Below are 24,112 nucleotides of genomic sequence, written 5' to 3'. Positions count from 1 at the left end.
TGGAGAACCCCCCCTCTTTTGCCCCCACGGTCTCCCCCGAGAGGCAGCGAGTGGGCGGCAGCACCGGGGAGGAGATGTGGAGCCGGGCGAGGCCTCGCCACGACCTCCCTCGCGGCCGGGCCAGCGGCAGGGCCTGGCGGGACGCCCTGGCTCCCCTCACGTCCTCCCTGTCCCGCCTCGGCCTTTCCCCACGCCGGGGAGAAGGGGCCGGGGGCGTCGGGGCCGGGCTCGCCGCGGCCCCCCACATCCATCCGTCCAAAAACATCCCGACTGATCCCCTCCCGCAATTCATGAGATTGGCAGGAAAAAAAAAAGAATCTCAAGAGAAAGAAAGAAGGAAGGAAGGAAAGAGGAAAAAGATAGGTAATGGGTCCTTTTTATTTGCCAGTGGGTCCTTTTTATTTGCCTTCAGCTTTCTGAGTCATGTTTTTCGGTTTTACTCCCCGACCGCAAAGGCTAGAAACTTTCTTAAAAAAAAACCATGAAAGTCAAGGTTCTCCCAGAGCCTCGGTCCAAGCGCCAGTCAGACACGATGCTATCTAGCTGTGTCAGGGCATCTCGTTGCATGCAAACCACTCTGCGCCCTTCTCCCACTTCCTCTCTTTGAAAGCAATTTTCCTAACCATGCTGTAAATGAATCATCTCTTCTTCTGACCCCGGGCTCCTGAGACTTTAGGTTAAACTTGTTGTTTCTTTTTTCGTTTCAAGAGATGCGAGCTGTGCCCCCACAAGGACGGCGCCCTGAAGCGCACCGACAATGGCGGTGAGTACCTCCGCGCCCACGGGCAGCCCCTCGTTTCTTGCCTTGCCTCCCGGGCTCTCGGCAGCCGTTCCCGGCGCAGCGCAATTCGTTTCTGAACCGACATCGCCGGAAAGGGAGGGATGGAAGCCCCAGAGAAATGAGAAACGCTCTGCCTTTTCTCACAAAACTTCACCTTCGGAAACCTCTGCCGGGAGAAGGCTCTTCCCTTCCGCGGGTGGGGAAACCTGCCCGGGCTCTAGCTGACGTTGAAGCCCGGGCTGCAAAACATGCTGTTTCTTAAGCTCAGCCCCGCTGCTATCACTGCACGATCTGGCCTTGCTTACAGAAATGTGGAGGTTGCTGGGTTATTTGCTGCACGGTTGCGCAGCAGCAGTGTGATCCTCGAGTTAGCTGAACCTCAGCCTTGCACTGGAGACGAGTCCCCATCTGAGAGCAGGGGACCAGGACCAAGTAAAGATGTTTTCTCTCTGCGGGACTTATCTCCTCATCACTGATGCATGTCAGCCTCTGGTGCCATGAAGCGCTGTGGAGTTTGGTTTCGGTTATCAGAGCTTGCAGCTACTGATGCTATCGGCTGTATGGATCAAACTTTGTTTTTCTCAAAATCTTGGTTTTTTTCAGAAAGGCTTCTTTACCTACCTGCCGCTTACCTTAATACACAGAGTCAAATTAGGCAAGGAGGTCTTTATTCTGGTAGATCCCATGTTTAGAGAAGAAGCTCTGAGTCCATAATATTTTGTAGAAGTATCAGTTAGAGCTGGTCAGAGCAGTGCCAAGAGCCTTACTGCAATAGTCGAAGTATTGTGTTGGGGGATTGTTTTATAATAACATAGCATCTTCCAAACATGTTATTACGTGGTTTGGTCAGGTCTGCAGACAGGCACAAGAAGTGTTATAATCATGTCACTATACAGAATTATATAGCCCAAGTACTTACAGTTTTGTAAAATGATTCTGTAATCATGGAGTTTGAATTCGCCTACCCAGGTGAATTCGTCCTACTCTGGCAAAATCCTTCCAATGCAGTAGACATACCAGTACGCGTATGCCCCCAAAGGCTCCTGACCTTCTAGCTTTCTCAGTTCTACCCTGACCAGATGGAATTTCAACTTGCACGTCTGATTTGGGAAGTGCAGTGTTTCTTGGTGGATTTAGATTTTAATCTAACTTGGCTTGCTGAAAAAGAGCCTTCTTTAGCCGTTGATAACAGCCAATAATGGGAGCTTTGTTTCCAGTAGTATGGGACTGCATGTCAAACCTGTCCCATCGGCATCATCTACTGTTTGGATGCTTTTCATGGTTTAGTTAGGTCTTCAGCAAGTCTGGGCATCAGATCCTGAGGGGGTGCTTTTAAGGAGAATGAACATTGTGCATATCCTTTCCCAAAGAAATCTCTACTTTCATATTTAATCTGGAGGTGGTATTTGTCTCTCTGTTCATCCACAAATGATTTGATTCATAACCAAGTTACAACAAGCAGTATTTCAAATCTAACATTTAACTTAGGTTGGCTCCCTTCCTACACCCTCTTCCTTCTCTCCCTCCCGTGCTTGTCTGCAGCCCTTTCTGGGTTTAACCATCTTGTGAGTTGCTCCATGTGAATCTCTGCTCTCTGTCTTGTTTGCTTCTGCAGGGTGGGCCCATGTCGTCTGTGCTTTGTACATCCCAGAGGTTCAGTTTGCCAACGTGCTCACCATGGAGCCAATTGTCCTGCAGTATGTTCCCCATGACCGTTTTAACAAGGTGAGACCACCTCTTTCTTCTGCTGCTTGCCTTGCTTTTTTCGGATCTTCTTATTCTTTCATGTCTCCTGTTCATTTTATTTTAATTCCTAGGTGCTTAGATCCTTTTAAAAATAACTTATATAGTAAATCCCCATTCTTCCAAATAACTTTTGGTCCTCCATTTCTGTCTCCTTCAACTCTGCAGCCTGAGCAATCCCCTCCTTTGAGAGGGATTTGGCATTTGGGGAGAAAAAGAAGATGCATGGGTTTTGTGCAACCCACTGAGAAGTAAGCCAGAGGTGTTGGCGTAGGAAGGAGATGACTGGACACAAAGTTATGAGTTCTTGAAGGCTTTGCCTCCTGAAGAACAGTGAGAGTGAAGCAGATGCTTTGGCTGTCTCTTTAAGGGAGCACTTTTTCTTTTTTGCAGACCTGCTACATCTGTGAAGAGCAGGGCAGGGAGAGCAAAGCAGCCTCGGGAGCCTGCATGGCCTGTAACCGACACGGCTGCCGACAAGCTTTCCACGTCACCTGGTGAGTTCCCCACAGCATCACCTCAGGAACTGCCCCAGCTGTTGTTTTTGCTGCTATGGCTTTGGGGCCACACAAAACAGGTGGCATGGGGAGTTGGACAAATCACCCTTGATCACCCTGGGTATATAAGCCCTGCTCAATTCATGAAGGGAACTTCCGCAGGATGGCTGAGATTTCACCAGCGAGCCTTCCCTGGGGAGAATGAAGGGGTGGGGATTTCCCTAGGACTGTGTGGAATACAAGAAGAGAAGAGATGAGTCACAGTCCAGGAATGTTCTTTCTCGAGCAGAGCACATGCAAGAGTGTCATCTACATGATGTGATTTTAAGGGCTGATATCCTCATGTAGCCTCGTAGCCTGAAAACAACATTGTCTATCTGGAAAATAGGGGGATTCCCAGCTTTACATGAATTCCTTGTTCATGATGCATCTTTCATTGGAATTGTTACTGGTCCCCCAGGCCTGCCTTAAGAAAAACAGAAATTGCAACACAATCTGGTAGAAAAGTACTCAGAATTTCAGAGATCTTAATTTGAATTAAAAATATGCTGAACTTTTTCCTCCCTCCTTGCAAACCATTTGCCAAGCAGGACAGGAGACTCCAAGCCCTGCCTGGGTATCCTGAACAATTGTTCGCCTGTTGATGGGCTATGTAGTCTGGCTGTACAATTTGCTTTATCTGCCTCCTGACTGTATGTATTTCAGTGCCCAGATGGCTGGCCTCTTATGTGAAGAGGAAGTCCTAGAAGTCGACAATGTCAAATATTGTGGCTACTGCAAGTACCACTTCAATAAAATGGTGAGTCTCTTCATCCCTCCAGTGGATTTTTTGTCACATGTAAGGCATCATCTTCATCCTAGATTGTATCTGTGCCTGGAACTACAAGAAATGCCAAGAACATATAAACAAGGTCTGCAGCCTGCTTCCCTTTTCTGCCATTCAGGCAGAGTCATTTAGGAATAAGGATTAATATAGATCTTGCATTTCTATAGCATCTTTAGACCTGTTTTCAAAACTAGGGGTTGAATTCTTCCCATCTCCTTGGGCTTCCCTGGCCCTCTCTATATGGCTGAAAGACAAGCCCCAAGAAGTCAAAGGGATGTTTTCTCTTTGAAAAAAGATGCTAAAGCACTGTTTCTGGTGCAAGGGGCAGTGTGAAACTAGAAAGGAGAGCAGCCAAGGTATTTGATGTTCCAGAGAATTAGAGGTATAGCTCAGGGACCTTGTGCAGGAGCCTGTAATGCAGAACAATCGTAACTTTTGCCTGAGGATGGAAGCAGCCCAGAGGAGACCTGGAGCTATTCAGCATTTGGAGAATATTTGCAGCAAAGGATTTCCCCCTATTAATTACAGGACTAGGAGGAGAAGAACCCTTTTCCTTTTCTGCATAATTAGTAGACACCTGTAGTCCCCCCTCCAGCAAAAAAGAAACTTGATCCCCTCACTGCATCTTTATGTCTCAGTGGCTCCTTTGTTTCTGGCCTTTCCCACTTTCCTTCCTGCTTATCAGTGCTGTCACATATAGTAACTGATGTCTTCAGCTTCTCCTCCAAGTCAAACCGGAGGACACCTTCCCTGCCTTTCAGATACCCTCAGTATCCAAGACAAGTGTAGCTCTATATCAAGTCTGATGATGCTGAGATAGGTGGCAGGAGTTCTGCTAATACCTGGAGTCTGAGAACAGGGCATCTGTCCACACAACCCCCCCACCCCTGTGCCTGAGCATTGGCTGTTGCTGAGGGCCCATATCACGGGTTTAGGCTTGGTGCTGAAAGCCGGACACGGCTGTTCAGGATGACTGGCTTGTCAAAGTAATGTTGCTGCTACCATTTATCATCTTGTTTACAGAGCACTCTCCCAGCAGCTGGGCCTTTCTTCTTGCATGTGCTGCTGTGCGTGGGCCACCAAGAACCCAGGGTTTGGGGAGTTAGACTTACATGCTGTTTGTAAACCTGTTAGTTGTGCCCACTGTGAGTCCCCCCGTTAGGAACCAGGCTGGGCATCTGGTACACACAGAATTTGGTCCTGCATGTTGTAGACAAGCCCTTTACCATAACATTGTTGTAACAGTGAAAGCTGGAATCTATAGGCACTGTTTTCTCTCTCTTTTTTGTTTTTTATTTTTCTGTTCTCCATCTCCTCTCCCCTTCCCCACTTACCTCAGAAGACCTCGCGTCACTCTGGTGGTAGCTCCTTCATTGCTGGGAGAAGGAGCCGATCCACGTCCCCTGCTCAAGAGAAGCATGTATCCCACCACGAAAGGCCAAAGAAGGTAAGAGCTGCCCAGCGTTTGTCAATCCAGAAAAGCAGAGTCACATGGGATGGAGGTGAGAAGGGGAAGAGTTTGCAGAGAGCGCTGATAGCTCTTCAGGTGAACTCTGACTCTGCAAAGAGTTTCACAGTCAGAGATTTGAACACTGGCTGCATTTTTAAACAGGCCTCTAGAAACGTGTATGCAAATAGAGCAGCACAGCCACTGGGGAATGTGAAGCCACATTTGCATGTTCAAATTATGCCAGAGGGGTCCTAGCAGAACATGCCTATAAAATGTGTGACTTTTCCCTTTCTATCTTGTGGCTGGCCCACTTTGAGGATGACATTGTGCTGTGGCTTCGAGCTACTGAGTTGATCAGTTGACTTGTGTGGAAGCACTTTGGGCTGTGGTTTTAAATGCAGCAGCTAGAGAACATAAACTGAAGGTCATTGTCCTCTGATCCCAGAGTTCAAGTTTTAAAGGAGGAAAAGATACTGATTAGTAATCTGTATCACAGCCAGCAGTTTAATTGTAGGCAACAACAATAATTAGTAATAATATGGAAAGTATTTTATTAGTCACAGTGAGTCAGTCATGGGGATTCCACCTGCTTCAAGTCTTATCTGTGAAAATAACTTACCTTCATTTAACAATTATTTAGAAGGGCATCACATGCCAGGTCTGCCTGGTATGGTAGTTTTTTATTTAACTCTGCTGGTTAAGATATACTCATCAAAAATGCTGCAATGTTACAGGACATGTTAACAGCACACCAAGGTTCATAATTAACCAACTGACTCATGTGACACAGGCTCATATTTCAAAGAAAAACAGCAGCAAACATGTAATGCAGAATCTCAAGCAAAGTCCTGGGTTCTGGGAGAGATACAGGTTCCAGTGTGGAAGAGTCTATACAGAAAGAAATGAGGAGGCCAGAAGCTTGTGGGCTATTTATTATTTGTAACAATAAATTGCCCTAAAAGGCAGGACACACACTCTTTGGAGGATTCAGGTTCTAGGGCAAGTGTTAACAGAATAAAAAATCTTCCCTATCCCTTGATGAATAGAGCTTTTGCATTATGAAGAACACCCAACATCATACTGCTGCCTTCTTTTGCACCCCACCTATCCAAAACAGTGGTATAGAATCTGAAGCAGAAATAACTTTTACAGGGATACTTTCTGTATGGTCAGTTATCTTTTTAATACTTTATGGGCCAGGTTCTGAATATATTCCACTATAATTGACAGCCGAATTTACCGTGTTATATAAACAGAAATGGTGATACCCCTGCACATCACAGTGTGAATCTTTTAAGTCTCGCCATAGGTGCCTAGCTGTTTACTTCTTGTTTGCTTGTTTGCTTTTTGTTGCAGTAGGCATCCTCACAACAAATAAACAAATGAATTTGAGTGGTAATGATAGTGACCCACATCCAGAACAGCCTGATGGCACTCCAGTGGGTTATGTGGAATAAGTCTGATGGATCTCAGCCCAGTTTTCAGGGGACAAGGGCATCCAGGCTTTCAAAAGCAATATGGCCATCAGCTAATACCAACTGGCACCCTCCTGGCAGGCCCAGCTGAAAGTCCAGAAACTGCGTTGCCATGAAAGTCATCCTTGCTCTTTTTATTTACAGAGGTTAATCCCTCTATATCCAGTTTGAAACACTGCCCAACATGCCCATTTTGTGTTTGGGAAGCTTGCCCAAACTGTACCTGATACGTGGGCAAACAAGGCAAACCTCACTTTCCAAGAGCGCACGTACAAAGTCATGCATACCCCGTTGCTGACATCAAGTCAGTAAATTTCCTACCGTCGACAAGGCTCGATCGGATTGGGAGTATTTACTTCTCGTGTATATTCAGCTGCTGTGAGGAAAGGAGGAGGCAGGAGGGAGAAAGAGCATCTGTGCCATGGACAGGGCGAGCGAGCGCTTGGCACAAGGTGAACCGCTGCACTGGAATGTGCTATTTTTAGCCAACAACCAGGCGGAGGGGGTGGGGGAGAGGGCAGGATCGGGGTGATTGGCAGCAGCTTTGGAGAGCTCAGCTGTAATTATAACTGACAGACGTGCAAGTCTGAGGCTGGGGACTGCAAGAGGGTTTCTATATTTACACAGCTTCTGGTCATGGGGGTGGGAGCGCGGTCACGTGGCTGGCAGGTAGGAGCAGGGGAGGTGCTGTTTCCAAGCTGTAGCTGGAAAGCAGGTCAGCGCCAGGGGGAGAGCGAAAACAGGAGGAATATGGATTTATTTATAGGCTTTTCAGTGGTGCTTGCCACTAATGTTAGCCTCTGGGTTCCTCACAAATGTGCAGGAATTCTCCCCTCCCGATGGCTCATGCTGTGTTTGCGAGCAGCAAATCCAGGGGCCTGTCCAGGGGGCCATGCAAGTGCAAAATCATCACCTTCCACCTGCACAGAAGGAATCGGCACGGAAAGGGGGTGCAAAGGCACCCAAAAGTGTGTAAAGCAGCTGAGATGCACAGGAGAAGGAAAGCACTCCCTGCTTCCAGAGGTGCCCAGTAGTTCACAGGTCTGGGAGCAGCTGTGAAGTGCCGGGAGCAAGGTCTGGCTGTGCGGGGCTGGAGCACTGGAAGGGGCACCCGAAGAGGGGGTTAAGCCTTTGCTTCCCACGTGGCTTCGGAGTACGTGACTAGCAGTGCGTGATCTGATTGCGCACGTTCCAGGGGAACTGGGTGTGCTGCGGCGCTGACCTGAAGGACACCGACTCCTCTTCTTGAGCCCGCCCGGCGGTGCGGCGGCTGGCCCCTTCCCCGGAGCTGGATGCGTCGCAGGGGAGCCGAACTCTTACAGACAGGCCAGAGCACCTGCGTGAGTCCCCCAGCTGCAGTGCCGATGGCTCTCCGATGGCTCTCCGCTCCGCAAGGAGCTCCGTGCCTGACAGCTCACTCGCAGATTTAGGGCCGTGACTGTTTACTTAGGCTTTGCTGAAGGAAAACTCTGCCTGCAGTAATGACTAAGTTAGGAGCAGAGGATTTGACACAGTGGCTTCAGTGGGAGTAGTAAGAGAGTAAAGACTCAGGATTTGGATTCCTAAACCCTGCTGTATAATAGCTCGACATTTCTGAAGAGTCTTGTTCTCCGCGGGACAAGGGACAATTGTGATGTGGGACTCCACGCCGGTGCTGGGATCCCCCGCCCCTTGCAGGCGCAGATGATACCAACTCAAGCGTTTCCTTCTGTGCCGCCCTGAAGATGGGAGAGCTCCAGGCTTTGGGTTTTCCTCAGAACATAGCAGGCCTGAGCAAAGCCAGCACCATTTATTTCTTTGGTGTTGGTATTGCAATATGTGCGCTCTACCCTGTGGGAGCCTTTGCAGCGTTTGTTTGTTTAAAAAAAGAAAAAAGAAAAAAAGAAAGAAAACAATAGCTAAATACCAAGAAAATGCTGGATGACGCACAGGGGTTGAATGAAGTACAGATGTTCTGTCACCTATATTGTCTGCTTGAAACTTGCAAAAAAAATTACCATGCTCCGTGGATGAAATTTGTCACACCCAGAACAGACGGAAGCACGTACCTCTCTGAAACGCTACAACGTTTTTAGGCATATACCGCACGGGGAGAGACACGCAGCTGGTGCTGTTCTTAGTGAACACCTGGAACCCAGGACCAAAATCAGGGGCCTCTTATTTTGGATATGGGACATCCTTATGAGAGGAGCAGCCTGGAGACTTCCAGGGACATGGAAAAGAGAGAGAGGCGCTTGGAGCAAATAAAGCCACCTGCAGTTGTACCTTGGGTCCAGGTACAGAAATCCTAACACACCTTTAGCTCCTGAACTTCAGCCACACGGGTGACTTCAGCGAGGTGTAAGGGCTGTGGCTGTCCTGTCCCCCTGCGCCCTTTGGCACCGGCCAGAGCAGTGCCCGAGCCGCCGGTGCCGTGGTGGCCGAGCAGATGCACGGCAGAGCCGCCTCTCCCCGCCGCCGTTGCCAGTCTGTCTAGACCTGATGCCAGCGGAGGAAACGAGCCAAGGATCTGGCCTGGCAGATTTCGCACAGTGGAGAAGTTGTGCCGGGCTGAAAACTAAACCCGGCGGATTTTGTGAGGGGCTTTGTGTTCGCATTTAAATTGGTGACCCAGGTCCGCCTCTTGGAGTTTTGTTTCCACACAGGCGCCAAAGGGCAAAGTGGACATTTTTCCAAGCGGGATGCAGATGACTGCTTGCAAGACCAGCGCAGATTTTGAGGGGAAGGAGGACTGCACCTAAAGCTGGTTTCTAATCTAACCATAGAAGCCTTGTTTTATAGCGTCCTCAACCGCCTCTCTGGGCAGGCGCTTAGCTGTCCCCAGCAAACCCGCCGCTTAGCAGGGGGTGCAGCACCAGTTTGAGGGCACAGTGCAGAGCCCGGCTAGGGCTGCTCGTGTGTCCTTGAGCAAAAACTGTCACGCGCTCGGAGGGCATTTCTGCCCCTGCTGAATGCAAAACAACCCCCGAGAGCCCGGAGCAGCCGTGGCACAAGCGAGGTTGGAGACAGGGGTTTACAGTGCCCCTCTGCCCCCGGCTGCCTTCCTCCTCCCCGCGGCTGCCATGGCTGCAGCCCGGAGCCCGGCCTCCTCCTCCTCCTCCAGGCGAGGGAGTTCAGAGAGCCTGGGAAGGAGGGAGGGAGCAGCAGAGCCCGCTTGGCTCTTCCCAGCTCCCGGCTCTGCCCTCCCTCCTTCCCCTGCCCAAGCTCCTTTCAATGCTCCAATTGCTGGTGTCCAGCAGATGAGAAGAGGGGGCTCCAGGAAGGGGAGGCGGCGGTGGGGGGAGCAAGAGGAGCTGTGCACAGCCCTTTTTGGCAGCGAGGGATCCCGTTTCGTTCCTCCTGCGCCGAGGAGCTCGGAGGGAGATTGTGTCGCCGGCACGCCCCCGACGCGATGCGGCCGCGCTCCCCCCGCCGCAGGCCTGGCCTGCTCCGTGCCCACATGCCAAGCCCCAGCTGCTCAGTCCCGCACGGGGAGAGTTCGCTTCCTATGCAGCGTGTTGCTGGGGGCAGGTTCATGTTCCCTGCAGACCGCGGCTCGCCCAGCCCGGCAGCCTGCAGCAGGGAGCGCCGAGCGGCTGCAAGGTAGGGCTCGGCTTTTGCTTGCAGGGATGGGAGGGGGCGTTCAAAGGTTTCCTGCCCTCACAGGGCATCCTCCCTCCCTCCTCCTCCTCCTCCTCCCCTGAGTCCTGCCGGCCCCTGCTCCATGGCACAGCCGGGCAGGGCTCTGCAGGCAGGCAGGGCTGCTGGCAGTGGCTCCAGTGGCTGCACCGTCTGTAAAGTTGCCTGTAAAGATTCGCAGAGGAGAGTGTGTGTGTGCAGGGGAGAGGAGGTGCTGGGACAGGAAAGCAAGGTGGGGAGGGGGGACTTGACAGGCAGCTGAGAGCGCTGCTTCCCTCCTCTCGCGCTTGCCCTCCCCGGTCCCTTTGCACCCTGTGGCTCTTGCAGGAAGCATTTGGAGCCTTCCGGTTCCTGGAGGGAACCCGCACGTTTAAATGCCTCTGGGGCGTGCTGGGGAATGCCCCAGGCTGTCTGAGTGCCTGTCAACACAGGCAGGATACCCAGGGGGGGACACGTAGTGTGACAGCCTCAGTGCCGTTGTCTCTGTGGGCAGCCAGCACAACCTTCCCAGCAGCGCCTAGGTCTGCGTGCAGCCCGGCCCGTCTGCAAGACACCCGCTGGGTGACGGGGTTAAGTGATGTGCAGTGTTAACCCAGGGCAGTGCATTTCCCCGATAATACTGGAGCAGGTGTCACATCCTTTTGCCTGGCTGAGTACCCAAAAATATTGGAGAGTAACTGGACCCATGAGGGTGGGAGACGGGTACTCCTGAGTGCGCACAAGCAGCGAGCATCCGGGCTCTGGCAAAACTTCAGGGCAGCTGGCTGCAGCCCAGAGAGCTCCTGGCCTCCGGGGCCTGCGGGTTTCTGCCCTGCCCGAGCAGGGTGACACAGGAGCCTGCAAGAGGAGGAGGAGTGGGAAGGGGAGAAGTGCTTGGAAAGCACCGCGAGGAGCAAGGTGTGCCTGCAGGCACGGCCTGCGGCTCTTTGCACTGACAGAGCAGTCGGGCTCCTCATCTAGCTGCGGTGGTTCTGGTTTCAGTGCAGCCCTCTGAGCAGAGCACAGAGACTGGTCTCTGTGGGACAGATTTTCTAAATAGTTCAAGTGCGGTTGCTCGGCACATGTAGTTGGGCCCAGATCTTCAAAAGAACTCAATACCAGTGCTGAGCTTTTTGGAAAACTTGACCATTTATTCAAGCATCTAAATGGGAGCTGAGGCGTTCCAGAAATCTGGTCCCCATTGTGCAGGCTGGGTTCTTGCTGAATATGTACATATGTATGCACTCCTACATACAAGCAGAGGACTGCTCAGTTAGCGGTTGTACGCTCTGCATTGCTGACAGTGAAGGGAGATTTTCAGGCAGGAGACAGCCAAGATTTGGGAGCTGGAGGATGTGAGTTTGGTTGTTGCCATCAGAATGAAATTCTGGGAAGTTTTATTGTTCAGTATGGTGACAGTCATGATGTTTTTGCTTTTCCCCCCACATGCACATGTGTGTTTGCATGTGCGTGTGTAAGTGTGTATATGTTCATTGCCATTAACCAAAAATGGCTTGGCTCTGACTTGTTTCATCTTGACCACAGCGGGGGAAATTAGATGATTGTAGTGCTGTCTCTGCTGGCATTTGCAGCATTGTATCAAATTCCTTCCTGTTGCACCTTCGTGACTGAAATACATTTGGGATTCGGTGGGGCTGAAAGGGAGAAAATAAGTTTTGTGGTAGTCAGGAAGTTTTAGGACCTGGGTTTGTGCAGTTATTTGGCGAAATGCATTGTAATGAGGTGTCTGGCTCCTGTTTCTAGTTTTGTTTCTAGCTTCTGTGAGTGGCATTGGCAGCATCTGCAAGTAGGCAAGTGTATCCAGGTGGGGTTGGGATCCCTGACTTTTTTTCCTGATTTTTCTGCTGATTCTCTGTGAAAGCTTCACAGGTTATTTCATCCCCTGTGCCCTGGTTTCCCCATTTGTAAAATGAGATGTACCTATTAAACACCCCTCCTGAGCTCATTGAAACCCTCTGCTGTGTGCTATTAAGTGAGTGCAAATTATTGCTACTACTGGAGTAATGAACTACCAGTTCCAGCTCTGCCACTGATATGCACATGGTCTGTGGCAAGACACTTAACTGTCTGGGCCACTTTCCCCATCCTCCTGTCCTAGAAGGCCCATGAGACTTAGTCAGCATTTATAGCACTAGCAGCCCCAAGCCTTTAAAACATTCTGAGATTTTAGTAAGGAATTCATTTGAATTTGTCTTTCAGTACTTGGTCTGTAGAAATCACATTCACAAGCTTTCCTTGCTCACTGCCAAAGCTAGAAATGTACATAACAAAAAAAAAAAAAAAAAGAAAGAAAACAGAGATTCTCACAGAATGCTGTTGTTTCAGGAACTGAACAGCTTTAGCAGAAATGCTAGACATCAGGAGTCTTGTGATAAAGTGATGGGTGCTGGCAGCATTGCTCATACTTGGTTGGGTACTCAGCAAGTGCAGTGAAGTTCTAGGCTGGATTTGCCTCCCTTCCTCACCAGCTGGTGTCGGTGAGAGCTGCTGTGGCAGATTTACACCAGGAGAAATGAGAGCAGAGTCGCTGCTGGCTGCAGCGTGGGCCTCCTCTCCAAGTGCCTTGAAAATTCAGCCAAAACCACAGTGGAAGGTGCTGATTTTTGGAGCGCTTTTGCTTCACCTCTGCTTCACTTCCTGCTTCCTCTAGCCTTTTCTTCCTGCCCTGACCCTCCTCATGCCCCTTTTTTCCCATCTAGCTTATTGTCTCCTGAACTAATTATTCCAGACACTTCTGTCTTCAAAAAACATACTATGAATCTCATATATGTGCTGCAATTGCGTCCTCCCTCAGACAGCATCCCATCTTTGGCATATGGTGGCAGCTGTAGCCTCAGGGCTTTGCCTGCATGAGGAAGCAATCAACATCCTTCTGGAGAATCGATGAACTCCCATGGACAGGACACACCTTCAGCCCAGAATAAGGGCTCTGCTTCAGCTTCTAGAATAGTGAGGGAGTTGTACCAGAATAAGCATCCTTTCCCCCAGAAAGGTCTCAGAAACAAGAGGATGGATTTTTCTAAGCCCTGCATCTCGTGCAGGTATATGTGTGACAGCAGCTCTTGGCCCACACACCAGCGACCAAACTGGGAAGTCTGGAACTGCGCATAAAAGTTTCTGCAGCTTCAGCCAAGAAGGCCCCATCTTTAGCTGAGATCAGTAGCACAGAAAAGCTCTTGTGGTTCGCTGAGTGTGTCTGCGTGGGAACATGCAGCTGAGGGACAGCGAGGAAGTGAGAGTGCTTGCTGGAGCGTGCTGCTCTGTCCATCCATCCTGTTTGCCAGATGGCCCGGGCACCCGCAGACCCCACTGGCTTCAGTGGGAGCCACAGCCTTCTGCACAGCTCCACGTTTTCAGTAATGTCCATCCACTGAGATCATCTCGGTTTTAGCACAAACATCTATAAAGCACCACATAAGAACAGTCACCTTGGTTACAGTTTATTCCCCAGGAGATTATAAAACCAGGACTCGGTGTTTCTCAGGCCATGATTTTTCCTTGGTTTGCAATCTGGAGAGTCCCATTGGCTTCACTGACGCTTTAGTGAGAGAAAAAACAGGATGAAGAAATCAAACTAAATAGCCTGGCTCCTGCTAACAGAGATGAACCCGGACCAGCTGTTGTCTGTTGGGAGGGGAAATGTGGAGGATCTCCGGGTTAGGTTCAAGCCTAGTTTCTGAGATCTCCACTGACTGATCTCCTTACCTGTGCATGTGCAGCATGTGCCGAAAACAGGATCCTTCCATGGACTGTACAGGGTGGATCTGAGAAACCTTTGAAGAAGGTAGAGCGCGAGGGCAAGGGGGCACAGAGCCCCTTTGGGGAAATAGCAAGAGGAAAGCTCAGGTTTCTTGAAACCAGCCAGAGCTTGTTAAATCTTTCCCTATCATCTTACCATAAACTGATTCTGGGGCTTCTGTTGATATTCTGCACTCCAGATGTTGGCTGCAGCTGGGGTAGAGATAGTGGGACGCTCCCAGCCAGAAGCTGGGATGTGGGGGAGGGGATACTGGGCTTGTGTGGCTGGGTGGAGAAGGAAAGAGGAATATGAATGTATGGTTGTAAATCCACCCCTACACACCCTCCTTTCTTTTCCCTTACAACTGCTATTCTCAGCAGAGGAAAAGTTAGCCTTCCAGTATTCTCTGGTTTCTTTTGCAGAGTCGGAAGGACAAGGAAAGACCTAAACAGAAGCACAAAAAACGTCCGGAATCTCCCACCAGCCTTACGCCATCCTCGGTCCCCGTTGCGCCGGAGAAGGTACTGAACCCTCAGGATGCTAATGTGAGGATGAGGGCGGAGAGAGGGAGGGCGGCGGAAACTATCGACACTGGCTTTGCTAGGAAGTGGGAAGGACAATGCAGAGGAGCTGAGAACGGGCTTTGTCCACTTATTTTGATTCCTGATTTGTCACATTCTTGCTCTCTCTGCCTGACTCCCCATCTCAACGCCCACTTTGGGAATTTAACATGGCAGCTGTCTTGGTTTCTGTCAGCACTGACGACACAATCATGAAGCTAAACTCCCAAGTGATTGAACTGTAAGTGCCAGCCTGTTCTGCAGCAGATGTTCAGATTTAAAGCTCAGAATAGAGCAGAATAGATAAATATCCATGCTTTGGCCTTTTCTACTGCCACATTGTAAACAGCTCAGGCAGGTGGATAAGCAAGGCAAGGCTTGTGGGAGGAGGTGTTATTCTTTATTAGACAAAGTGATATAGCTGGGAGGAAAAACCAGACAATCTTACAAGCACGGAAGGTCTTCAAATGCATAATAGAGGTAGCTTTACTGTGTGGTAATTAGGGACAACAGGAGTCTGAGTCCCATTTAGTAACACTGACCCTTCACTAATTCCTTCTGCCCAGTGCTCTCGAAGCATTTCATGTCCATTTATCAGTGGGCCTGATGAAGCTTCGGGATACCCCACCAGGCTCTCCATTTCAGGGAGAATTCAGGCGGAGAGGTACAGCATGGCAGCCTATTTTGCTCCCAAGGTATAGAGGCAGCCCGGTGCCCCACTGGGAAGACCTCCCTGGATTGTGTGGGTTATTCTGCCCTGATTCTGCCCCATGCCCAGGGTTCGTGGGACTGGTGGGGCATGGTCAGGATATCAGTGTATTTCTGCTGTTCACTCCTGGAGCCGTGCTGCTGACTTGGGCTTTTGCACCTGGCTGTAAATCAGAACAGCCCTGAGTTTTCTGTAATTTGTGCCAGCTCCAAACTCCAGTAAAGCAGAATAGACACAGTGGAACTTGCCTCAAACTTGCATGGAACAAGGTGAAGGCCGAGTTTGCACTTGTACTGGGTCAGGGAACAAGTGAGGTTACTCCAGCACCTTGACCTTTGGAGTCATACTCTCCTCTCTGTATCGGGAAAGTAAACTAAAGCTACTCGTTAGCAGGCCTGTTCTGGTATAAGTGAGAGTAGAACTGGGGCTGGCTCCTGCTAGAACAAATAAACAGTGTGTCCCAGGGGTGTCCTTTTGTGCACAGAAATGCTACTTGGAAAGGCTCGTGTGTCTTTTCCATGGCAGAGCTGCCTTGTGAAAATTAAAATTGCCAGGCTGGCAGTATCTTCATGTGTGAGAAGCAGTGCAGGGGCAGTGTGGAGGAACGGAAGCTCCTGCAGATCAGCACAGGGCTGTTTTGGGTTAAACTTGAAGAGAATTTTCTATGTTCTTTGTGAAGCTAAACCCGGAAATGGGGAAGAGATGCCCCATGGGTCTCAGGCTGGGAGAAGCAGAAAGTTGCAGTGGGACAGAAGGGAGGAATATCCTCTGAGCTGCGATTGCTCCTGGCTTACCTGTAATCAGGTTAGGGCAGCTCAGCTCTGACTTTTGGGAGTAGCAGATTCACCCAGTTAACAGAGCTGTCAGGAACTGATGGCTTAAGAAGATTATTTTCAAGCTAAACTGAAATCCAAAACCTGATTCTTGGCCAGCTAGAGTAGTTGTTAGACAATTACCCACTGTCTCCTCCAGAGCCCTGCCAGACTTTTATAAATAAGGAGGGAACGGTGTAGTTCAGTTTTACAGGCAGCTTTCAACTCTTTGTAAGCTAAAATTTAGGAGACCCTAATTACTGTAGCTGTGCTTGAGTGACAAGGTTTTAGTGTTTCCTTAGGGAGTTATTATTAATCCTCATAACAGTGAGTATGTTCCCTTGCTTTTTTGTGCATAGATCCCAAAACATTGTTCAAGCTCCTTGTGACCAAAGGTTCCCACTCTGGATCAATGAGGGCTGCTCAGCAGCCTGCTACAACCCTCTACAAACCCCTCAGTCGACGGTTGCATGAGATTTTCTAGATAGTTGCACAAATGTAACGTTGTACTGGTTGGTCTAATGTAAAACCTTGAGATGCCCTAAGGTAGCGTGTCCACACAGGTTTCCTCTTCAAAGCCAAAACCATCTTTGTCCTTTGTGGGTCTTAGATTAGTAGTTCTTAGAGTCTGAAGAGAGCTGGAGTCTGTTCCTTTCTTCACCACTTGCTTGTTGTAAGATCTTGGGCAACTCTTTTATCCCCTCCATGGTTTTCTCCTGTCCTGAGAACCACCAAGTTACCCAGTGAACCGGAGCATAAACTCCCCAGGGATCAACCCTGCAGGTGACACAGTCACAGGTCTTTTGTGGGGAGCAGCTGGGTGAGAGCAGGCCCCCATGGCCGGCGGCAGCGAGGGCAGACAGTCGTCTCCAGGCGTCTGGGAGAAGGCGCCAGCCCAGAGCAGCCGTGCAGAGACACAGGAGGCTGGCGCAGCCCTTGGCATCCGGGCCAGACTGATGCTGCCAGCTTGCCGTGCTGCATGCACGGTTGCCAAGGTGGCACCGCATCCGATGAGGCTTGGATTCCCGTCCCAGTGCATAGGCTGTACTGGAGCTGGCGGGTTGGGCTGGAGGTGCTGAGCCTCGCTAGTGTTTTGGTGCCAGCAACAAGGAGCAGGAGGAACGATGCTTTCTACCTGCTGATCCTCCTGTCCGTCTGTTCCAGACTCTCCTGCTGCCTGTGAGTGACACTGGTGCTATTTCAGCCTAATCTCCCAAGCCACCTTTAGGGCTCGGGGAAGTACCGATGACAACTGGATTTTGAATGTCACTGGGCTGAGGAATTTCTCCTTGGCTGCCAGCTCCTCCCGTAAAGAGGCAGCTCATCCCACTATCCTGCCACATAACTTGCATTAGTCAGTCAGCAGAAGGGCCCTGGCACCGCTCGCCCCATGGGCAGCGGGGACTGCGGGCGCACTGCAGGGAGGCACTGGCCACCAGGCCATGGGCAGTGTTAGCGGTGCCTGACGCCACACTCCAGTCCGCTCCCGGTTCGGCCAGCCTAAAAGTAGCCTGGGGCTAGCCACAGGCAGCTGTGTTTCAATATCCAATATATTTCTTTAGTTTTGCAATCCAGATTTATTTTTCAGTTCCAATTTTCACCTAATACGTCACCCACCCTGTGCTCCCCTCTTGAACCATTTAGTTATGAAGAAGTATCTTTGATGTGGTTTCAGTCTTCTTCTTGAAATGAATTGTGCCAGACCTCTGACTTGTGCCAGATTTTTGAATGTCTCACTGAGTGCTTCCCTGCATCTTCTAGGAACCTAAACACTATTAATATCTGACACCTGGACTCTACCAGGCCTCACTGTCCCATCTGTGCAGTGAGAAGCCCTCACTGCCTTACTGCTCAGTGGGTTCTGGGAATAAACATGCTGAAAACACAGTGGTGGCCTCAGCTCTCATCTACACCGGAAAGTGAAACTAGGGTGTGAGTTTACAGCATGCAAATGACTCTTCGTAACACCTCTTCTGAACGCTCGTTGTGCCTCTGAAAAGTGTCTTTGGGCGATGCAATTTTCATTGCTCACAAAGCAGGGCAGGCAGCCTGGCTTATGGGGTACGACAGGAGCGTCCCTGCGATGGAGCGTGCGGAGCAGCTGACGCACTGAAAATTCCCCAGAGGTGCTCCTGGACCAGGGCGTGGATGGACTGCGGGGAGGCTGTAGAGAGAGGATTTGTGCTGGATCTGCAGCTCCTACTGACTTTGGGGGAGCGCGGGGAAGGCAGAAAACCTGCCCTCCGAGTAACAGCTTCTGCCTGTTTCATGGGATGCATCCAAAAACTTCAAAACACAGCCAAGAAGTAAAGCTTTTGCAAAGCCTCTTGGAAAGATGGCATTAGCGCGGGCAGTCTGGGGCAGAGGAGGGGCTGGCAGCAGGGGAGGAGCAGTGAGTCTCACCAGTAAGTCTTGGAAGCCAGGGCTGCTCTGACTCTGTAGTCACACACCGCAAGACAAATTCAGCGCACGGTTTCTGTGCTCAGGAGCTCTCGGTGTAGCTGGTGCCTGGTGCTGGCTATCCAGGTTACGGAGCGTGCTAACAGCCACCAGGTCTCCTCTCTCCCCCTGCAAATGCCCCCAGGTAGCCGTCCTGCCGCTGTCTGCTGCACTTGCAGTAAATCTGCAGGATTGCAAGCCACCCCAGCTGCCTCCTTCTGCCAGCTGCAGACATCATGATCACTTGTTGACACACACTCACACATGCTACGTGTTTTGGGCTGAAACATCTGGCTTGCTCTGGGTTTTGTAATCTAAGCCATGGATGCCAAGGCCTCCCCGCACCCACCCGCTGCCGGTCAGGTGCTGGGAGAGGGAGCACAGCAGGGCGAAGAGTGTGTGACTGGAGAAGGCACCGGAGGCAGGGAGGCTTTCCAGGTTTCCCACTGTCATTTGAGCTCTCAGCGTCTACCAGCAGGCCTGGAGCTGACAGATCCCGGGAGCCTCTGCACTGTGCCTGGCTCAGGCAAATTCGCAGTCGCTGTGATGGGGTAAAATCAAAGCATGTCTCAGCATGGATATTTGCGGTAAGAATCCTAAGCCTTTCAGCATCCCTTGTCCTGACATGAGTGGGAATTTGCCAGTGACATGAAGGACTTAAAAATCTGGTCTTCAGCCCATCTGTCTCCCGTCCCTACCTATAAAGAGCAGTAGCACAGTCCTGCCTGATCGTGGGGCTGAGGGAAGGGACGCAGTAAAGGTTGTGAGTGGCTCACAGAAGCACTTAGACAGGCCTAAAGCTCCTGACGGAGACTTGTTTGACCTCTACCTAGTGATCCAGTACGGAAAGGCACCTGATTCCTACTGTCTCCTTGGGTGGCTGCTTCAGTATATGCCTCTGCTGTGTGTGGGCTGGAGGAGCTCCGCTCCCGTCGCCTTGTTCATTGTTTGCATCCTCCCTGCTTCCCCTTGCCAGTAGTTTAATCCAGGGCAAAGCAGCTCTGTGTTTTCGACGCTGTACCAGCCTCCCCCACCCCTTCTGTATTTCGTCAGTGGTTCCCTCTAGGAGCTCGTCCCGCCAATCAGGAGGCAAAGAGATGCTCTTCTGATTTCCCATAAATAAATTAATGAATGAAGAGCTTGGGTGCTGCACAGTGTCACAGAGAGGCCAGGAAACAGGTACAGCTCCTCGGGGGCCGGCGAGCGCCGGGGGGAGGAGGTGCGTGCATGCCTGTGCTCGGGTGCCTGCCTGACTTCGCCTCACTTCTCCCAGCTCACGGGTATAGGCAGGAGTTTCCCTCCAAGATTTCCACCTCCAGCTGGGACAGCAGGTTTATTCTGGTTACATTTTTCACTTGGTTGCTTTAAACAGATCTTCAACATGTAACTGCTGCCTCATTTTGAAAGAGATCTCTCACTTCTCAGCACTTCCCTATTTTCTTTTCTCTGCAGCCTGCCCTCCCACACACACCTGTTTGCAGCACACACAAAACGTTCATGTGTGTGCGTGCATGCACGAGCACACACACATCTCCATGCTGGAGACAAGCTGATGGTCCAAAGACCAAGGAGGCCTCTGTTAATGCGCAAGGCAAGCAGCTGGCAAGCAGACTTCTGTCCTGCTCCCTCTAGGCAGCAGCCCTGAGCTGGAGAGTCTCCTTCGTTAGGGAGGCGATGGGACTGACCCCCTTGTTACTGTTATTAATACTGGCATTGTGGCAGCAGACCCTCCCCGCCAGATCAAGGCCTTGCTGTGCTTGGCGCTCCACGTGTGTCTCCTGGAAGGCTCCGCTGCCTCACAGAGCGTACGGGCTCCGTTGAGCAAAGTGGGGAAGAAATAGAGGCACAGAGAGGGGAAGTGATTTAATGTGGTTTCGGTTTCCCTCTCTTTGCTCCTCGGTTGCAAGACTTGGGCCCTTGCCCCAAACTCAGGCTCTCTGGAACAGCTGCTGGAGAAGGGTCCATTATGGTGAGGAAGGCTTGTGGCAGTGCTGTGCAGATCTGTTTGCCGTGACCTATTTGGCAAACACCACTCTATCTAGGAGAGCATTTGGCAGCAGGTGGTTGAAATCCTGCCTCCGAGGTCTCTGGGAGTCTGTCAGGGAGGTCTCTGAGGTCAAATCAGCCCCACAGGTGAGTGTCTCTGTTCTAGTCACTGCCTTCGGCTGAGCCAGCTCAGCCTCTCTTCCCCTCTTTTTTTTGTCTTTAATATTGCAGTCAAGATTTATCTCCCAGCTCGGATTTCCCCCTTCCACCCTGCACTAATTCATTACTTGCCCAGCAGTCCCTTCTTGACACTCTGGGTTTAGAACATGTCTTCTTATGTGGTTTCTCCCTGCCCTTCTGTGGCTTCATGCACCTAGTACAAAGCTCCAAAGAGGTGAATTTATGGGGGGAAAATTTGGGACTTTGCATTTCTGCTGAGACATGAGACATCTTGTCCCTGTGACTTTGTGAACGGTCTCAGGGCTTCCCATAGCCCCTAGACACTGCTCTCCCTTCCCTCCCCAGGCAGATGTGGGAAGTCGGAAAGATTTTCATGCTCCCTCTGAGATCGTAAATCAAGAAGGCTTAATCTCCTACATCCAGGAGTCTGTGATGAGAAAATACAGATTCCCCCTTTTCCCCCCGCTAATTTCCACCACTCCCTTCCTCCTGTCTTTCAAATTCCCGGCACATCTGGTGTGTGTTAGGCTGCCAGCTGTTACATTGTACAGAGTAATTAAACCATGTGGGAGGAATGGGGAAAGATTTTTATCTGGGCATTCATGAATGTGCATTACAAGCCCCTTTTTCTTTAGCTCTCCCTAAGAAGAGGTCGTCTGGAGTCAGGGTCAGTGGCATGTAAGAAAGGTGTCTTCTCTGTATCTTCCTTTTATCTGCTCCTCAGTAAGAAATAAAAGGTGTTTCTGTTTACAGGTGTTATAATTTGGGCTATGGCCATCACATTAGAACCATATCTATGATAATGATTTGGTTAAAGTAATATCTTGGAAGAAGTGATCTTTGAACACTGTTTGGCTTTGAAGTGACTTGAAGGTGAAGGTTTCACATTCTAGTGTGGGTGCCCCGAGGGATCTGGGTTTTGGTTTGTTCCATTCTCCTTTTGCTAAACTCCAACACTTCTCTGTCTCATCCCAGGCTCCTGGATTTCCTAGCATCTGGCCAGCCTCTTTATTCCTCTTGCCTCTCTGTCTCATGCAGGCTTACGTGGGGTTAGGATAGCATCTGTCACTGCATGGTCATATTGCTCTAATAATATCACTGTGCGAAACATTTGGTGCAGTAGATTCCTGGGAAGGTCCCTGGCCCTGCCAGGACTCAGGTTGGAAGTGGAGGTGCTTTAGTGGATGCATTAGGGAACACACAGAAACTCCTATTGCAGTACAGGGAAGGGCAAGTTGCCCCTAAGTGCCATGACCTTGCAGGGAATACCACACCTGAGAGATGCAGCTGGGATATATGTTTGAATCACACTCAAATACAGATTTTGTTTGGGCTGAAGAACCCTCTAAAGGTGGATGCCCCTCTCTGCTGATAATGCAGAGAACCTGTGGTGTCTGTGCCCTGATTGCTGGTGCCCTGTTTAATTTCCTGCAGTTAGATGGGATGAGTGTAACCCATAGGAGTAGAAAACCTGGTGCCACTGAGCAGCAGTGGAGGGGAGTGTTGCCTTTTTTTTTCTCCTTCCTATTCTTGAGTAATGTGACCTAGCCATTGCTTTGAGGGCAATTACTTCTTTTAAGGGGAAACTGGTAAAAAGAGCCCCTGCTGTGGCCACATCTGGCCTGAGTGAGCCACCCCTCTGTTTGCTGTTTACTAGGGCTCCACCAGCCACCATGAGGGGAGCAAAGAGACCTCGGAGGTCGGCAGGTCGGAGGTGAAAGGCAAGAAGTCCTCAAGCCATGGCAGCAGCCACAAGGGGAAAAAGACGGGAAGTGGGAAAAGCTCGACTGGCTTCAGCTCAGCTTCATCCAGTGGGACATTTCAACCTGCAGGTAAGGGGCAAGAAGAAGCAAGGGAGGGAGGGGTGAATGGGGTGGTGTTTTGCTTTGCTCTTCCTTGGTATCTCTGTGTCTATAAAGATACCCACCTGCTCACCACCTAGTGCTGTGAAACTTTGCTATTTCTTTAATCCCGTGAAGAGAAAGGGAAAAGTCTCATTGCTACTAGCTCCGTGCACAGAAGGAATAACCAAGTCAAGGGAGTGTTACAGCTCCCTTCCTGTGCAGGCCTGCTGCACTGCAAGGGAAAATGGATCCAGATGTCTGAGCGCAGGGAGGAGGGAAGGGGTACTGCGCACAGGCAGTACGGGCAGCACCTGCCCTCTCCTCCCTAGGCGCTACTGTCTGCTGCAGCGCTTTAAGGGGTTCTAGGGGACAGACCTGAGCCAAAGCCTGATGTCCAGGCTGCCCTGAGCTTTGAGTCGAAGCCTTGCAGGACTCCCATCTGCTCTGACCTTGCTGAGTTCTTTCATGGGCCGTCGCTGTAGCCGCTAGCATGTTTCATGTCCTGGGAGCCTAAACAAGGCTGGAGGGATGGCGATGATGCAGGGTCTCGGGGGCAGAGATGAGCATGTCTGGCTGGGATGAACCTGCTGGTGGGCACCTCTCGTGCCTGCCAGAGAGCATCAGAGCAGCGGTGGAGGGGACCAGGGGCTGGAGTGTGACAGATGTCCTGCAGCTCAGTAGCTGGCCCATGCCAGATGACCTGCATTGCAGTCATGCTCCTGTTGCCTCATGGGCTGAGTTACTGCCATCATGGGCTTTCCTCCATCTCCTTCTCTGCTTTTCCCCCCAGGCACCTCCTGCAGCTCCTTGCAGTGTTCCCAGGACTTCGTGACATTCCCCAAGCTTGAGCAGGAGGACGAGAAGTACCGGAAGCCTGTCTCTTCCTCTTCTTCTTCCCACTGCTCCCCTCTGTATGAAGGCCAGAAGGGGGATGTTTTTGAGCAGAAGGTGATCTTCTCGGGCTTCGGCTCCATCATGCGTTTCTCCACCTCTGCGGTGAGCCAGCAGAGAGGCCGTGATGCTTCCCCTGTGGACTACAAGGCCTCAAACCCTGTGAGCGGCCCTTCAGTGGGGAGTAGCGGGGCCAGTGGTGGTAGCAGCAGCAGCAGCCACAAGCGCATGCCTTCTCTCAGCATTGAAGAGGGAGAGGTGCTGAAGGAAAAGAAGCACAAAGGTAGCAAGAAAAACAAGCATGGGCCTGGCAGGCCGAAAGGGGGCAAAAGCAAAGAGATTTTGGGGGCCCAGCTGGCTGGGTCTACATCCACCTCCTCGTCACCCTTCTCCGGGGGCTCTCTTGTTAGCTCCAGCATCGGCAACTCGTCACGGTCTTTCAGCCACACAGGAAACCTGCCCAGCCTCAACATGGAGTCCCCACTGCTGGGTTCAGGTATGTTGCTCATTAGGGTTCCAGTTGTGCATGGTTCTTCCCAACCCTACTCCCTCCAGCATCACG

The 24,112-nt window shown here is 50.8% G+C and overlaps 1 protein-coding gene across 3 annotated transcripts in view; it reads left to right on the top strand.

Annotated features, from left to right (window-relative positions):
• Positions 1-24,112, top strand: part of MLLT6 (MLLT6, PHD finger containing) — a 46,525-nt gene that overhangs the window by 8,408 nt on the left and 14,005 nt on the right. For all 3 annotated transcript variants that reach the window (XM_067312193.1, XM_067312192.1, XM_013948477.2), the window contains exons 3-10: positions 709-763; positions 2,397-2,506; positions 2,918-3,021; positions 3,727-3,820; positions 5,187-5,294; positions 14,552-14,650; positions 22,473-22,647; positions 23,450-24,046. In XM_067312193.1, coding sequence (XP_067168294.1) covers positions 709-763; positions 2,397-2,506; positions 2,918-3,021; positions 3,727-3,820; positions 5,187-5,294; positions 14,552-14,650; positions 22,473-22,647; positions 23,450-24,046 — 1,342 coding nt within the window. The remainder of the gene's footprint in view (positions 1-708; positions 764-2,396; positions 2,507-2,917; positions 3,022-3,726; positions 3,821-5,186; positions 5,295-14,551; positions 14,651-22,472; positions 22,648-23,449; positions 24,047-24,112) is intronic.

Source organism: Apteryx mantelli, chromosome 28, assembly GCF_036417845.1.
Source record: "Apteryx mantelli isolate bAptMan1 chromosome 28, bAptMan1.hap1, whole genome shotgun sequence".
Taxonomy (NCBI): domain Eukaryota; kingdom Metazoa; phylum Chordata; class Aves; order Apterygiformes; family Apterygidae; genus Apteryx; species Apteryx mantelli.
Note: the sequence above shows the minus strand (reverse complement) of the source record. Positions and strands in the feature narration are given on the sequence as shown.